Here is an 18,336-nt window from a genome sequence, read left to right as displayed (position 1 = left end):
ACAACCATTTACTTCAATGTGTGTGTGTGTGTTTGTTCAAATCTGAAAAGTGGGGCAGGCAAACACAGTCAATTCTCTACAGATGGTTCTTTGAAGAAGGGTATTAAAGTTAGTTTACGAGACATTTCTGTAATAATAAAATACAACAATATAAAGTGCAAAAGTCAGATATGAAAAAATACCCATGTAAGGTTTAAACCAATCGTTTCACATTGTAACAATAAACATTGACTCATTGGTTTCAGGTACAGTGTCATACTCAATATGCGTTCCTCAACATTTAAATATACGGTACGAAACAGATTCCTCACTTATGATAATTTAGCGTTATAACAAGGATTTCGCTCCATTAGTTTCTCATTTTCCATTTCCAAGTTTTGCATTTAAAAAAAAAAAGCGATAAAACCGGTGGGTGTAGGTAGGACGGCTTGTCTGTAACTCTGAGCTGGCAGTGCTGCACTTCAATGAAGCAATGAGATTTTTCACTTCCTGCAGCCCTGTGCAAATGTAAACACACATAAAAACTCAATAAAACATGCATGGAACATGTTCATAGAGAGGCAAAGGAATACTGTGCTGGTATCAGTCCACCCTGTCATATTTACAGTGGTTCAGGCAGCATCCTGCAGCCTGTGCTCAGAAAAAAAATCAATTTTTGAAGAGGGGAGAATGTGTGAGTGTCCTCCTCCTCCTCCTCCTCCTCCTCCTCTTCTCCTCAGTGCCTGTTACTCTGCTCTTCTTACATTCTTCTTTTACACATCCTTCAGTCACAGCTAGGGTTCTTTTTTTTTTTTCCTCTTGGTGAATCCATCTGTCATTCTTCTCACGTTCAGTCTAGGTCCCCTTCTTTGACTCCCACTCCTGCCAACCGAGAGAAAGCGCAAAGTGAGAAAAAAACATTTCTCTGTCCGTGCATGCAAACAACACACGCCCAGCAGGTGAGAACTTCACACTTTTTAAGCTTCTCAAAATGTGCGGCGAAACACTTCTTACCTTTGCCTTCTGCATGACGTTCCCCTTGGAGGAGGCGTAAAGCGACGGGGGACGCTTACGGAGCTCGGCCGCTGAGTTAACAGGCAGGGTCTCGTTGTACACCTTTTCAACCTTGCTGCCTTGTGCCTGCAGTCACAGACACAAAAACACACACAAAATAAGAAATAAAAACACGGAGCAAAAAGTCAGATTTCACAGAAATATTCGCATCGCTGGATTATTTCCTGGACAGCGGCGAAGACTTCCTGGAAGCAGCTGCAGTGAAGCTGTTTGACAAACCAGATCTGACTCCTGGAGGTCAAAGCCCGAGGCGAGAAGCAGCTCTCAGCAACTCCAACAAGAGTGTCTCTCTCAACAAGCAATGAAACAGCTTTACAGAGATTACACACTGAAAACCAGTGAGGCAATTTTTATACTCTAATGCAAACAAACAGTGTGATATGTTTAATTATCTAAAGCTGTCGTCTTTCCAGTGTGAGTTCAGGATTCTCCCCTCTTCACGTGGATCAGGCTGAACAGAGCTGAGTAATGTGACATTTTACTGTAACTGTGCAGATAAGTTTTATTAATAGCATCTCCATCAGCTCGGCGTCGCTTCTCTCTGATGACCGATAATGGTGTGAAAGATGTTTAAAAAAAAATGTCTGAGGTCACTTTGTATCGAGCTTAATGCAATACTAAGAATAAAACCACATTGTATCTTAAACTGAACACTGAAGTCTAACAGAAGTTTACAGAAACTCCCAAAATGACTATCTGCTGCTGTGTTGGTATCTGGTCAGCAGTTACACACAGAGCAGCTTCCCTGCATTGCAGGTGTGTGTGTTTGCAGTGGCGTCCCACCTTGACGCTGATCTTGGTGTCAGTGGGAGGACCCAGCGCTCCTCGGGCCAGGGACTTCTTCAGGTTCTCCTTGACTTCTGTCAGTTTGAGCTCCAGCTCCACTCTCTCCTCCTCCTTCTGTTTACACAGCGACTCCAGCTCGGCGAGCCGCTTTTCCACCCCATGACCTGCACACACACACACACACACACACACACAATCAGAACAATTACAAAGCATAATTCCGTGCAGCGTTGTGTGTATGTGTGTGTGTGTCTGATGGGTCTGACCTGTGCTACTCTTCACCTCCTTCTTCTCCCTGCGGAGGGCGATCAGCTCATTCCTGAGTTCCTCCTTTTGCTTCTCCAGCTCCTCCTTCTGTCTCAGGTACCTCCTGGCGTCCTCCTCTGCACGCGTCTTTCCGTATCGGCCGTACTGATTCACATCTGAAAGAAGAGGAACCAGAAAACAACCGTGGCACGACGAACATCCACCTCCAACAACTCTGACCTCGAATCACAATCATGGACTGTAGTTAGAAATCCTCCCATGTAATTATAATGCAGCCAGAGTGATGAGAGTCTGAATGGAGGGAAACTCACTGGAGGCGTGTCTCTTGACGGCGGCCTGTTGCTCGGTTTTTTCAGAGTCCCTGCTGGAGAAGGAGGCGTGTCGCCTCACCTGTCCGGGTCTGCTCTCCATCTCACAATCCTGCAGCCGAGAAGCAGTTCAAATACATTTAATTTTTAATTTTGTGCAATTGTGCTGAGCGATTTCTAATATGTTTTTTCCCTCAAATAGATAAGAAAAGACGAAACTTACTTTCTGAGTATTGAGTTTAGCACACTGTTTTTCTATTTAATGTATTTTAATAATAATTGTGTTGTATTTTCCACTGGAAATAGGACTCACAGTGAGTAGTATCACAGTATCCACTATTTGAAGGTTTGATTTTTTGTTATAGGCCACAAACATGCCTGCAGACAAGTTTTAACAGAAATTGATCATTGATTGTAACATATTTTCTATCATTTTTCTACTTTGATACTTCCATGTATGTGTTTTATTACCCAAAGTCCAAGGGAAAAAAAACAAGGATGCTAAAAATAGAAAACTATAACAACCAATAAGTGAACTTCTTTTAGTTTTTCAAAGTGCAATTTGAATCCGTTGAGTGTTACAGGGAAAAAAGGGGTGATTGAATTCAAGACTTTCCATGTACTCATTCCCTCACCTCAATGCTTTCATAGACCTCATCATACATCCTGGAGTCTATTGAGGCGCTGCTGGAGGACGCCGCAGTGCTGGTCGCCCATCTGAGAGGAAACCAGAGGCAGATACAAAGAAAAGGAGAGTTATGTATATTTTAGGCCTAAAGTTGGGAAAAAGAGACGAGTGCATGCGCATGAGCGTCCCATGGGAAGTGACTCACATGAAGGAGTGTCTGGCGGCGTGCCGTATGTCGGTGAGGGTGTCCACGTCGATGTAGTCATAGTGCAGCTCTTCTGGGAGAGTGGCGCTGCCGGTCTCTGCAAACAAAACACCCAGCCAGCGGCCAAGATCCTCGGAGCAGCTGGCCTGATTGACACACACAAACAAACGCACACACATTTCAGCTTGATTTCGGAGAAGGGTGGCGTGACCTCGCCGCGCACTCTCTGCCAACGGAGTCATAAAAAATGAAAACGTGTAGTCTGCTGCACCTCTAAGGCTGCGAGTTCGCTGCTTCCCTGCAGGATGCGGAAGGAGAAGGGATGTTTGGGTCCGAGGCCTCCTGGCATCACCTCCGCCCCTTTGAGCGGCACCACAATGACTGGAGGACGCTGGTCCCCGGGGTCCTTCTGCAAATGCAGGCTTCCACCTCGAACCACGCACCAGCGCTCCTTCCAAGACCCGCTGAGACACACACTGAGGTATCCTGCGGAGAAGGCGTGGAAAGCAGGCATGTTCAGTGCCAGAAATAACTCTGATATTTCACACTAATCGTTGTCTTTAATCCATGTATATAAAGTGTAAGAAAAAAGGAGGAACATTTCAGTCTTTTAAGTTTATTAATAAGTTGCTGAGTGTCTTCGCACGTCTTCCCTGCGCCTGCTCGGTTTCTTCTAGTCGCTACAACTGGCCAGGAAACAACATGGCGTCCTCACCGCAGCGGGGGTTGTCGTGGTGGCCTGACGACGAGGGCAACTCTCCCGGTAAGGGGGGCTTCCGTTTGGAGAAGGTAATGATTCGATTGATCTTCTTCCCTGCCGCTCGGCTCATGGACCCGGTCAGCTCTGAGAAGGCGCCGCGCTTCCCTCTGTCTGCAAGCAAACACACGCCGCAGTGAACCCCCACAACCCAAAAAACAGAGGATGAGGCTTCAACTAGAATCAGTAACTTCTGTATCGATAAAAAACTATAAAAGAATCTGCACGATTTTATCCTTCGGAGATGTTTTTTCACATTTTTAGTCAAAATTGGGTTTTCTGGTTCAGTCTGAATCTCTTTTCTACAGCGGCGATGGTCTGAAGGTAGGTGGCGCAGAGCTGTTTCCATCCCTCTTCCTCTGATGTCAGCGGGACACAATCACAGGAAGACGACAGGAAGGATGTCATATCTGCTTGTGCCTCACTTCCTGTCTCTCCCTCTCTCTCATGCCTCTTTAGGTTCAGAGTCACTTGGTGAGTAAACAGGTAGTTACAACACACATGATCTGACCGTGTTTTTCACCTCTCGCCATGGATCTGCCAGCTTTTCTTTACGCAAATAGAACCTGTGTGTGTGTGTGTGTGTGTGTGTGTGTGTGTGTGTGTGTGTGTGTGTGTGTGTGTGTGTGTGTGTGGGCGTGCGTGCGTGTGTGTACGTGCTCTGGGAGCATTATAGGAGCTCCAGCTGAAGACCCTCGGAGTCAGGATGTTTTTAGAAAGTGAGAACATTACAACCAGGATTCACTTCCCTCTGAGGACAATTGAGACTCTGTTTCTGCACAGTTCTTCTATTTTTGTTGGATTTTGTGGAATCATTTTCAGGTAGCTGTCTCTGGGTGTTATGAATTAAAGTTTTATAAGTCTGTGTGTGTAATGGACACCATGCAGCTGCCTGCCAGTTACTGTTTTTATGTTATGTTACAAATTAATATTCACTAGATATAAACTGTTACTAGTTTCAAAAAGCAGCTGTTGACATTTTATTTGGATTAGCATGAGCGTTTTCTTTTTTTTCCTCATTTGTCTGTTTTTCTCATTAAACTTTAGTCTATTTTTAATTATCTTCCTAATTAAATCTTATTCATTAATTGATTTTTTCAACAGCTTCTGCATGGTTCTTCTTGTTTGGTTTAATAGTTGTAATCGTTTTTCCTGTTTTTTGTTTTTTCTTTTAATATTGAAGTTTATTGATGATTACTTTCAGGGACAGGTAACTTAACCATCCCCTGGAGCCCATTTACATTTATAGAAATCGTCATGTGACCTGAGATGGGATAAATCAATGGATGTATGATTGTATTGAAATAAACATGATCTAGGCTGAGTTACTTTGCCCAAATTCCCCTTACCATGCGAGCAAACAGCAGAGCGCTGAATGCATGTTACCACTGTGGTAATAATTAAGTTAATTTAAGCCTCAGTCTTAACAACAGGGGAGAGGAAGGTGATCAGTGCCGCAGGTCTTCAAAAAAAACAAAAAAAAAACAAGCCGAAGCCCCTCCAAAACGTCATCTTCTGTCTGAAAATCCACATCAGAAAATATAACTATGATATTTTCCTCCCGTCTTCCTGTGAGCAGACCATATTTTAAAAGCTTTAAGCCCTGTGCCGTCGATATTAAGGCCAAATCTAAAGTCACAGCTCACAGTAGGCAGCCCTCGTAGTACTTCTCTCAGATGGAACATGTGAGAGATGTGAGTTGTATCTCTCATCTCGCCCCGATAAAGCAACCGCAATAAAGAAATTACAACTAAATCAATAACTGCTTTTAAGGTTACACCTACTGAGTGTGTCTGTGGCGTCTCGCCCCGCTCCGTGCGCGGTGGACTGACTCTCGGCCGTTGGCCCGCTGTCCGAGTCTGACGCCTGTCTGTCGGACTGCAGCACCTGGAAAACAGAACGTACAGTTTTCACTGAGAGTGAAGTGAAGAGACGCAAATCAACACAAAACGTCTGTCCAGCTTTTTGAAATAAAGCGAACTTGGCGAAAATCCCTAAAGTTTTAGGGAATACTTTCTGGCCCGTGAAGCCGCAGCAGGGTGTAGCGGCCTTGTCCTCATGGATCCAACGCGCTCGGGACATGAAGTTCTTTGAAAACGAGCCAGCTCAGCAACCACGATAATGTCACCTCACTCGCTGCTGGCAAATTAGCGGCCGAGGAATACTTGTGTCATGCGTGGGCTGAAAGAGGCGACGTCAGCACCAATGAAACGCAGAGAGCCCCGCATGGGTTCAGAAAGGTATAAATCACACGAGCGAGGTCCAGTAAAGTGAAGTCAGACGTGGCTCGAGGAAGCTGTTAACACGGCACCGGCAGTTCAGAGAGAACTTTCAAGAGCTGAGCGTGTAATTGTAATGACATCCACAGGCTGACGTTCACAGACGTGCAGAAACCCGTTAGGCACCTTGTCGAGCTCCAGCTTCCTCTGTATAATGGGAGAAGTGGAACCCTCCAGCAATTCGCTGCTGCTGCACTGGCTGCCAACGTCGTGGATCACCTTGACCCAGAAAAGAAAAAGAGAAAGACACCTTTCACTTCCAGACACATCCTTATTGCCGTATGATTTCCCCGTGTCTTCCCGTCTCACCACCAGCCTCCAGACACAAGCGAGTCAAAGCACCTTGAGCCAGCGCTGGGCCTGTTCTTTGCTCTGAACTGCCAGGACCAGAGCTTCGCCTCCGGGCAGCGAGAAGCGCAGCTCGTGTCTCTTTTTGCGGCCTTCCTTCGGGACGTAGATGACGTTGCAGAGATTCAGCGGCAGCTCCGTGTGGGGAGAAGTCTCTTTGATGCTCTTATAACACTAGAAAAGACAGATGTGGAGAGTAAAGTAACGCAATAAGAGGTACGGCGTTTAGAGACTCACTTTATATCGCAGGAATCCTGTCTGGTGCTGATTCACATACATGTGTTCATGTAATGAGATGTGAATGAAAACATATGTTTGGTTGTATTTAAGATGAATAAAAATGAATTCCAGCACCGATGTAATGTTTCGTCTACAAACCTGCAGTTTACTGTCACGGACGACGACCAGTTGTTTGGCCCACTGGCCAAAGCGTTTCTTCCTCAGCAGGAAGGCGCAGATGCGGCAGTCTCTGACCGGCCCGTCCGGGCTCTCCTCTGCCGTCCACCTCTGAGGGGGATCCCGCCCCTTGGCCTCCTCATCCTCCTCCTCGTATGATTCGTAGGAGCTGCTCAGAGCGTCCGAGTCATTATCTGAGTAAAGACAGCGACACGAATGAAGAATTCACAAGGCATTTCTGATTCACAAGCGAAACATGTTTCCGTTTGTGGCCGTGCGATCGAGTTGAAAGCAGAGGGAGGAGTACGGCACTGACTCACAGGAGTTTTTGGGAGGCCCGTTGAGTCTGGTGGTGGGGTAGTTATTGTCGGCGTCTTCATAGTAGGCGTCCTCCACGGAGTTCCTAGAAGCTACGCGAGTAAGCCAAGAACGAGTGAGATCGAATATTTCTGGAGTTTTTTCTCAGTGGATTTCACAAATGAAATGGTAAATGCATTCACCTGTATAGCAGTTTATATAGCTGCAATATTTCTGTAATTAATTAAACTACTGCTACTAAACTTTTACTCTTTGTCTCTGAAAGATTGATGATATATTATATTGTACTGTTGTTCTAAACTGCATGCTTGTGTGGTTTCTTTAATCATTCATTTGATATAACAGTCAAATTGAGAATTAAGTCAGTGGTGTCCATCTGTCCTAAATACATTGCATTTTTGATCTATAAAGTCAAAAGCACTTACTGTAAAAACAATTTCAAGACATATAGTTGATAGAATCATAAGTCAATGTATTGATTGACTGAAAAGCTGCTGGTTCAATTCCCTGATTGAAACCCAGTCCAAGTGTCAGAGTCCTTAAGCAAGACCCCGAACCCCACATTACTGCTCCCAGTGGATGGACTGAGCGCGTTGCAGGGCAGCCACCTCCGCTGGGATGCGAGTGTGATTAACCGTGTAAAGCGCTGTGGGGACTGCTCAAGCGGTGGAAAAGCGCTATATAAGTGAAATCCATTTACCATTTACCATTACTGAGTGCATATATTACTGACTGGTGGTGAAGTACTGCGTCGTGGATCCGGGATCCAGAGGAACCGCCTCTTCATAGTAGTCATCAGGAAGCGGGGTGGTGGGCAGAGGTGGGGGGGTGTCAGTCGGCGTCTGAAGAAGCGGGGCGGGGAAAAGATGAGCGCTGTACGTTCAAGAGATGAAAATATAATCGAAGGTAGATAGTGCTGTCTCTCGTTTACAGATTTATTGCGCTGAGGCTTCTCCTCTTCATCGATGTGCTCTTTCTGGTCCAGTGGAGATGCACTGAGCATGTGCAAATCACAGTCTGTTTTATGAACAGAATATTTTAATATAATACACAATCCTGGTCAACTACATAGAATGAAATGATTTTTTTTTTTTTTAAAGTCCACACATACCAAAATCCTCAAACAGGGACTCTACAAAACTGGTGCCGTTGCCGTAGAGACAGCTGTTCATGTAGACATCTGATCCATTGACTGTGAAAAAAACAAACAAATTAGTAGTCACAAGCAGGATGAGAGTCAGGGTTAAGATTCTGACCTGTACTAAAGCAGGATTAGCAGTGGCGCACAGAGACATGACAAACAGACGCATCATTGTGTAACAACTCTGAATTATCTGCACTTCACCTTAAGACACGATCATATCCAACAACAGCGACGCGCAAATTGGATTTAAATAACAGACATGAGGCATCGGGAACCTCATAAGCTTTCTCTTTGAGAACAGGCTATATGCATGAAATGTGACAATGAATAATTGTGTAATAGTGAGAACAGGCTGATCTTGGTCCATTCTAATGCTCGCCTTTCTCTGACCTTGTCTCATTATCCTCTTTACACTTTGCTTTTCATGATCCTCTTACATTAATCCTTTTATCCTCAACAACTTCCTGTATTCTCTCAGATAAACACAGATCGACTGTGAAGACTGCGGTAAGATTTGATGCCGCACAGGCTACAGTTTGTTGTTTACTTGTATTTTGTACAATCCGGAGCTGCTGCAGTGTGGTTGTCTGATGGTTAGGGCTTCCCCGTTGCAAACAGATAAGCAATAAAGGAATATTTCTGCTGCGGTCATAATGTCTTCGGCTGAATCTCTGCAGGTGTCAAACTGAATTAACATGAAGCGGAGTAAAGCTGAGAAGCTGCAAGCGTGCCTTGGTAACTTCCTGTCCACTGATCTCACAGATGCATGGTTGCAGTTTATTTAAATTCATTTTGCACCTCTTCGCGGGAATGATAGCCCTTTGAGGTGGAAATCTTACAGCGGCTGTGAATGAACCTGTTCAGGTAAAGCCTGATTAACATTCAGTGAAATAGTAAGGAAACGTTTTGAGTTTGTTTTGTCAGCTGTAAAAACACCTTCAGCAGGAGAGCAATTATGCATCATGATCAGCTGTTATTGTATTTGCACCTCAGGGGACTAATACGGGAATCAAAACAGGCTGGAGTTGTTCGCTCTGCATGTCTATATGCGGGGTTTTCTGCTTTACCTGACAGCTGCAGTGACTCCAGGATGTTACGTATGGAGGCCATTTTTTCAGCGGTGGCGGGACTGACGGTCTCGTGGTCCAGCAGCTTCAGCAGAGAGCTCAGCTCTGTCACCAGTCGCTCCATCACGACTGGAAAAACACACACACACACACACACAAAACCGATAGTGTTATTTGGAAGATTACAGAAGCAACCTCACACAGTACTGAAATGGTTTATACATCAGATGAGCCTCTCCCGCCTGATAACAGACACGAGGTGTGCTACGCCCTGGATGGGTCATCAGTCCATCACACAGCCAACACACACAGAAACTTACACACATTCACTCCTACGGGTGATTTACAGTCAACCATTAACCTCTCAGTCTCTCCCCTGATTGTGAAACTTCCATCTGACTCCTGCAGACTCCTAACACGGCGAGTATCTGTGCGCCCTTCCAACAATCCAACAGATGCACGCACAGCCACAGGAAAAGTGAGTGTCAAGCACAAGAGCAACAGCTGACACTGGAGAGATGTTTAGCATGCACTCATGTGGCTCAATTCATTTTGTTGACCTCAGAGCAGCCGGCCTGTTTACTGCTTGAATTCTTCTGTCTAAAGTCAAAACACCATCGCATATTCACTCCGACTGTCCTCACTGACATTTTGTGTTTTCTTAAAAATTTTACTGTTTTCATGTTCAACTCTGACATCCTGTGTCTCAGCCTGTGTGTGTGAGCGCATGCTTGTGTATGTCTGTGTGTGTGTGTGTGTGTGTGTGTGAGAGTTTTGTTGCCCTTGACATTGTTCCAAATGCCCTGACACACTCTCACACATCCTGTCTGCTCAGCGCCGGCAAAGAGAGGCGGGAGTGGGGGGAGAGAGCTGCAGAGAGAAGGAGTTGAGGAGAGGAGGGCAGGAAGCTGACTTCCCAAAAGGAAATGAAGCCGGAGAAAAGAAGAAAATCTAAAGTTTCACTGGAGATAGGACGGTTACCAAACCCTTTTTAAGCAGAGAACCGTTCTCCAAAATGCCGCGAGTTATCAATTATTATCTACTTACTGAAATACTTTTCATGGCAATAAACAAGTCAGAAATACCAGCTGGAATTCAAAAGTAGCAAATTATGTAATTCTGTTTCTTTGAAAGGTTTTATTGTCTCGTAATGACCCACATGTTCTTTATGTGGTTTTCCTCTCCCTGCCAACATAATACTTTGGGGAAAAATGTAATAGTTTTTTTCCATTAAAATCAGCAAATTTACTACTGAATTCCGCCCAAATGGCAAAATAGGAAATTTAAAGACACTTTGGGGGCGAAGCCAGAAAATCACCATGGGTTATGAAGAAATCTTCTCCAGGAACAAATTTGGACAAACATTCTATTTTTTTCCAGCTTGTTTTCATCCTATTATCGTATTAGGAAAAATGACTCCAATGTGCCATGGTTAGGAAATGTCACTTCCTTTACGACGGACGACTCTTGAGACGCTTAAGAAAACACTCATGAAGCGGCAAGTTTGCAAAATTATGAATGAAGATCAGCAGCAGCAGAAATACAGAAGCAGCGCTACAGTTCAGGAATAAGGGTTTATTTAAAAAAAAGGATCAAAACGGCCTCTTTCACAGAGTGAGGACAGGGAGAGCGAGAGAAAAGCCCTCTCTCTGCTCCACAAGTCTCTTCCGCACCCCCTCCTCACTCGGACAATACGCTATTGTCTCTGTGAGGGCCAAAATTAGATGACCACAATGCTCCGCAAGACCAGAGCAAACAATTGTACCGTCCGAGTTAGAAACGCCGACAACAAAACAAAACAGGAACACACACACACACACACACACACACACACACACACACACACACACACACACACACACACACACACACACAAAGGGGTGTGGTGCAACACAGCTGCATCGTCTCGATCCGTGGGCACTCATCAGGGTTAAAGGATATATCTCAAGCAGCTGTGTGTGTATGTGTGTGTGAGTGTGTGTGTGTGTGTGTGTGTGTGTCGCAGCTGTGGTTTCCTGTCTCAGCCGTCGACAGAAGCGATCTCCACTCTCTCCTCCATCCTACGGAGGGCCTCGCCTCTCCAGCCTCTTTCCTGTCTTCCTGCTTTCCCCCTCCTCCATTCCTCAACATCCCACTTTTATCACTGCAAACTCTCCTCCAATGTCATGCTCGCATGCTTGTGTTTTGAATTCCCTTTTGCTCCAAGATCTGCTTTTCAGTTGATGGGAACTCAAATTACAGATCTCTTGTACTTTACTGGTGACAACTGAGACTAAAAACAAACAACAAAAGACTCTTTGTAGTCTCAGTGTAAATAAAGGCAGCAACAGTGGGGTTGATGGGAGTTCCAGAGATGGCCTTTGGTCTATTTTCTGATTCCTGAAGTCTAACTTTACTTTACACAGCGGAGCCCATCAATGCATTTGCTGTCTCTTTCTCTCGTTCCACTTTGGATCTGTCTTCGGGGACCGGAGGGTTCAGAGGCTGAGAATCAGCTGTTCTGGCGGCTTGTGGTCCGTCTCACCCACAGAGGGATCTTTGTAACCCCTCATTCCACACACACACGCACGCACGCACACACACACACACTGCTAGTCATACCTCAGAAGACTTTACACACATACATTATGAGTACTTGATTTTTATCTCTTCATTTCAGACAAATCCGCATAGTTTCGAGAGATTAACATATTTAGGTCCCCACAATGTAAGTAAAACATGCTGGCACACTTACATATGTGTTTTTGTGCCTTTTGGGGACATTGCATTGATTTAATAAAGACTATTCTAACATAACTACAACTTTTACCTTCACGTTTATGAAATTTTAAAACATGTCATAATCTTAAAAACACATTTTCACTTATTCTATTGGGAGTTTCAGTATTTAATACACAAGAAAACACATTTAACTGATAAACGCTATAAAGAATGTGCTGTGCGTGCGTGCTTTGACATACATTTTTGTGTGTTTTCTGTGGCCGGTCGTCATGATGATAATCAGTCATGAGACGTGGGCCATGCGACTCCCATTTGAACTGGTTCAGCATGTTGGGTTGCAGCGCAGAACAAAACAACTGCTGCTCCTCACTGTTTATCTGCCAGCACAAAAACATTTCATGGCCAGCGGAGAGAAGGAGGAGAGACACTTTTCAATCCCGTCCGTTATACTTTCAAACTCATCAATCAATAGAAGTCTAGGCAAACCAGCATAAATGACTGAAACTAATTCTTTGCTGCTCAAGAGAGTTCTGATTATTGCTTCATAAACAAACGACTGTAGAAAGAACAATGTCTCAAGAAATTCCAATGTGTAGAAAGATGTTTTTTTTCCAACGACATCCAGCTTTCCTCACTCTTACAAAGTATGAGTTCTGTCCAGTTCTGCTAATCTCCCTTCCAGTTCATTCTTCCTCCCCGTGCCTCAACCCTCTCACATCCTCTCTCTTTAACCCCTTTCCCTCACCCATCTTCTCCCGCGGCTTCTCCAGACACCCATTCTCTTCAGACAGGGGTCAGAGTTCAAGTCTCTGCTGCTGCGGCAGCTCCCACTGAGACAAAAGTCTTCTTCAGGGACCCAGCATCCACTAATTCATATTTTTTTCATGACAACAGTGGATAGTGTCACTGTTCGCCCGGGGGTAAGAGTTCACTCAAGCGCTTTAAAAAGTACAGAGCTAAGCTGGCAAGATGCTTAAAAAGAAACAGCTGGGGGAAAACAGTCCAAGAATTCTCTTTTCCACATTCCTTTAGTATCTTATCACTTTCCACTGATAGTGAACGGTAGGCATACACACAAAGGAAGAATGTTGTGACAGTGGCTTCGATGCGGCCCAGCAGGGGTTTGATGTCTAACCCAGATTGCTGCAGTGTTGTGGTTTCTTCAGGAACGCAGCCACAGGTAAGAGAAAACCACCATGTGGAGCCACAGGCTCAAATGATGTAACTCAACAAGGAAACCCCAAATCAAAACGTTTTGGTGAGAAGATTGTCAGTTTTCTTTAACTTGACAACTCGCTTGATGAAACAATCACTATTTTTTTCTCTCATAAAAATGTGCACAAAGCAATGCACACACACACACACACACACACACACACACACACACACACACACACATTGTTTATCTTAAATATATATCATGGTCTGGTTTAATGGGTCTACTCCTCCACCCCACTCACACACACATCCACCCAAAGATTGCTGTAGCTTTTCCAGGGACTGAAACATTGGCGACGAGGTCAAGACACGCTCCGAGGCTCTTCCTGCCGGGCATGGGACCGCCGTCACCACATCCACTCCGTCTCCACCTCCGACCGAAGTGAAAACCCCCCCTTCTTTTCTAGATTACTGTTGCAGAAGTTGGAACTCCAGTAGATTTGCCCACTTCTAACTGCGGAAATGCTTTTGTTGTTGAAAGTGGTTATTTTACTGTGTGAACTGTTGCTTGAAATTAAATGGTGAAAATCTTTGGCTCTTTCTGACTGTGCAAGATAATGGAGAGAGGTGATTTGTGGGTTGATGGCTGGGATAAATAGTAAAAGAGAAGGGAAGGGAAGGGAAAAAGGAAATGTAAAGGAACCAAGGTTGAGGTCAAAGCCAGTTAATTATCCAACAGAGAGAGCTGGTATGCCAGGGCGTGAGCCTACAAAAGCAATTAATTATTTCAGCTTTCACAAACTGGGTTTCATTCAACTGGAAACGAAATCAGATTCCTCTGAACTGAAGTTTTTTTAAAACCAGTTGATTACATGAAAATGTTTTCTTTTCACTTTGTCTACAGTTTCCTAACAATCATTGCAGCAGCTGAAAAACTCCCAAAACCTCAACTTGATCTACTCTTTTTTCCCCAGAGTGAGAACATTTACCGTTACGACGCAAAGCCGCACAGACAGTTTGATTATGCATGGCCTACTTGTGTCAACATCTTTCACTACTGTTATGTCCAGACATAATCTGACATGTCATGGCTGCAAAAGCACGAGTAAATAATGCAATTCATGAAATTCATTAATCTGCCACCCCACCCTGAAAGTGGGTGGGGTGGCAGATTAATGAATTGAAAGTTGACTCAGAGCAGGAAGGTACATGTCTGAAGCTTCAGTTATGCTGCAGCTTTTCGGTGCAGATTCATCAAATTGTAACTGTGTCTGCTTAAGCTCCCCACACAATCCAAATACATGCATGTGTGGGTAATTAGTGACTAGACATTGGATGAAAGTGTGGGTCTGTGTGATTCCCTGTGTAAGACTAGTGACACATCCAGGAAGTACCCTGCCTTTCACCCATAATTAGATGAGATAGACTGTGTCTCTTACAGTGAAAAAATGTTTGCTATAAAAACCTCTATAACAGAATGTATATAGAATTTTCATCTGTTATTTTTAAAGGTACAGTGCTCAAAGTTAATTCTAGGGTGAAGCTATTGTTTGTATATACTGTATGTGTGCAGAGTTACACCAAAAGTGTCTCAAAGTAAAACCTGTTTGAATTAATCCTGACGAGAACAACTGAGCCAGGGGTTGATGCAATTCTAAACTATTTCATATTTGAAACATATGGATTTCATATGTTGTAATGGCAGGGACTGCATGTGAGGGTAATGGTGAGCATGTTCACCCCAAGTCTGATTCTGTTTGGGTTCAATTTTGTGCAGTTTGCTTGTTGAGAATGTGCATGCATGGCTTTCATCCAGGCAACACAGTTTCCTCCCATGGTCCAAAGGCATGCAGTCTAAGTTAATCGGTAAATCTAAAATGGTCAATAACAGCACAAACAATGTGTGTGCTATTATTTTTTGGAATGCACATTTAGAATTTAAAATTGTGCCTTAACATCAAAATGAGTTATTTATAAGGACTAAAGCTCGTCGATTAACCTCAGATAACCACATGTGATCCTGGTTTGGCTCCCTGCTCCATCACCTGGTGCTGCATAATGCAGCTTCCTGTCCCGCAGGCTTCCACACAGGCCGTCCATTCACCGCCGCTGCCGCGGCGCAGCTTCCAACAGGGCGCTTCTGTGTTGGCATCGGGTTGCGTCAGATGACGTCACTCTACCTGAGGACACCTCCGTCCACTCAGAGCGCGCACGAGCCGGATGACATCACGTTCACGTTACGCGGAGGAAGCGCGAGGCGGTTTATTTACTACAAACTGGAATATTTATTCAACAACATCCACTATTTCACTTATTTACACTTATTGGTTTTTTGTTTCAAATGTTGCAATTTCACGTTTCTATTAATCAATCCGATGTGTTAGAAATTAGATTTTTTTGTTTGTTTGTTTTGTTTTGTTTGACCGATTTCTCCACGTGTTTGTTTCCATTTTCATCCACACTGAAGTTCTTGCTCTGAAGCTCTACTTCCACATCTTCTCTCGGTTACTGTACTCAGAATGTTTGTCATGAAAGCGGGGCTGTAACTCACCACTCTGCCGCTTAGAGTCCATGCTGCTCTGGAGCGTCCAGTCCTTCGCCAAACTCGCTGTTTCCGGCTTTAGTCCTCTCTGCTCGTTCTCTCGTGAAAGTTGTGAACATGAGAGAGTTGCTGTCCACAGACCCGGCGGAGCTGCGAGTCTCCCTCCGTGCGGCCAAGTGAGTCAGAGTGGCCGCTGGACCGGCGGCCGCTTCATCCTCCGGAGCTCCGCAGGGTCCTAGCGGGAGTTGAGTTCGAGACAAGCTGTAAGGCTCTGAGCCAAAGAAGTCACATAAAAACGGCCGCAAAAATCCCACTGAGGAAGATGTCACGCATGGAAACCTCCGAGTTTAATAGTGGTATATAAAAACCAGAAGAGGAATATATGAAGCAGTTCCCATTAACCATTTTTGTCACATCTGCTTTGCACTTTGGATTTGGGTTTTTGCTTTTTGTTTTTCACTGGATGCTCTTTGTGCTATTGTAAAGATTCGACTTCGACAAAATTGAAGAAGTTATGCGAATAACACTGTTGTAAATGTTAAATGTATGGGCTATTGAAGTTTTAATTAAACCATTACATCACACTGCAACTCAAACTTTTGTACAAGTCCATCATCCAACGTTCGATGTCAACCAAAAAGAAGAAGGAAAAAAAAAAAGAAACACCTCAACTTATGAAAAGTTTATTTCATGTATTTTATGGCATGTGACATAAAATTATGAGGAATAAAACACTATTGAAGTTGATGTATAATAATCACTCGGAGATATGACATTTTATAGTTTGAATTAAACTTAAATGACATTTAAACAATTTTGATTGATGATGTTAAAAAAATGAAATAGCGACTGTACTACTGTGCTGGTTTCAAGATATACCTGCTTAAAAACAGTTTTTACATGCACTCTACATATTATGTAGAATGACAGAACTCCACATGCTCACGTTCTCTTTACACAGCCAGTGACCCAATGACCCCTCAAACGATGAGTTCACATTTCAGACTGACGAGCAGCTGATTTTTACCTTAAAAAGAAAGAAAACACAGATTCAACCAGAAAAAGCAGTGAGTTGTTTATTCAGAAAATTGCAGTGTCAGACAAGAGGCTGCACATCATAAACGTTAACTTAAAGAAAACAAAACAACTTAGTTGGTTGCTTCAAATGCATTAAGTGTGATTTATCAGTGCAACCCGTCAACATACATGCGCACACACACACACACTGCTACAACACACACTTTGCATGGTTTCAGTCTCAAAATTAAATTAAAAACATTGTTACATCTTTTACATTCAGCTAGAAACTCTGCAGAGTAACATCTCATTCACCTCTAAACTTTCTCTTTGACACACCTGTCCCTTCACACACTTCTGCATTATTATTTTCTTCCTTAATTTCAGATTTCCTCCCAGTTCTTCTATTTACTCCGCTGGATTCTGACTCAACTTCCATGGAAAGCCTTTTTTAGGCAAATGCAGAAATTTTACACACACACACACACACACACACACAAACACACATGAAATGTTGTGACGTTTCTTAAGTGCAGCTCGAAGTACTTGCATACGCAGACAAAAACCCTCTTCAATAAAACAAGTAAAAGATAAACATCTTATTTTGGGTGTGTAGTAGAAAAACCATGTTTGTGAACTTCGTATCTCTGAGCTCAGTAACGACACTCTTCATTCACCTCGTATTTCCAAACACACACAATCAGACTGTTCATTTTCCTTCATAACAAAGAAGAGTTAACACTGATATGGCTTCAAAAAAATCTGACATCAAAACAATAAATATCAAAAAACAAAAAAACAAAGCTTGACAAGAGCAAAAGAAAACCTTTGGTTTTCAGTGTTTGCACAATTTAAAATCACCGTGTGTGTCTCTGCTGCCGCGAGTCACACTGTATTTATTCACCTGTTGTTTCAGGTCACTGAGAAACAGTGTCGAGTGAAAACTGCTGTTTCCTGCACTTTTGGCATCATTCTGCAATTCTATGGTTTCCACTGATTTTGATAGAAATACTGGAGCTGTTCATCATGTTAGTACTGCCATCTGCTGTTCGGAAAGAGAAACGCAGCCGACTCCCACATGTACCTGCGGCTCGGTGGCCTCAGGTCAGCTCTCTGCTCCTCTTCCTCCTCCCGACTGACTGAGTTTGAATGTATTGCTTAAGAAAAGTGGCGGGCCAACTGTTCTGCGCCGCCACCGTGAGGGAAGAACAACTTCTGCTGTATTCGGCTACTCTGCCACAGACAAGCAGCATCGGTGAACCTAAGAGGAAGCGGCGGCTCAGCGGTTTTGATGGTGGAGGAGGGAGGACCTGCTCTGGAAGAGACCAACCAGGACGCTTCT

The 18,336-nt window shown here is 43.9% G+C and overlaps 1 protein-coding gene across 1 annotated transcript; it reads right to left on the bottom strand.

Moving 5' to 3' along the window:
- Positions 1-706: 706 nt before the first annotated feature.
- Positions 707-16,136, bottom strand: afap1l1b (actin filament associated protein 1-like 1b). Its single transcript, XM_030101575.1, has 19 exons — positions 15,987-16,136; positions 9,557-9,685; positions 8,457-8,537; positions 8,277-8,362; positions 8,079-8,187; positions 7,348-7,437; positions 7,010-7,221; positions 6,626-6,805; positions 6,410-6,502; positions 5,789-5,891; positions 3,963-4,118; positions 3,519-3,733; positions 3,248-3,393; positions 3,050-3,131; positions 2,418-2,526; positions 2,106-2,261; positions 1,837-2,003; positions 994-1,119; positions 707-861 (listed from the first exon to the last, which is right to left on the bottom strand). Exons 1-19 carry the CDS (start codon positions 16,006-16,008, stop codon positions 835-837), a joined length of 2,289 nt encoding a protein of 762 aa, XP_029957435.1. The 5' UTR covers positions 16,009-16,136; the 3' UTR covers positions 707-834.
- Between the last annotated feature and the right edge of the window lie 2,200 nt (positions 16,137-18,336).

The sequence above is a fragment of the Salarias fasciatus genome, chromosome 10, assembly GCF_902148845.1.
Source record: "Salarias fasciatus chromosome 10, fSalaFa1.1, whole genome shotgun sequence".
Classification (NCBI taxonomy): Eukaryota; Metazoa; Chordata; class Actinopteri; order Blenniiformes; family Blenniidae; genus Salarias; species Salarias fasciatus.
Note: the sequence above shows the minus strand (reverse complement) of the source record. Positions and strands in the feature narration are given on the sequence as shown.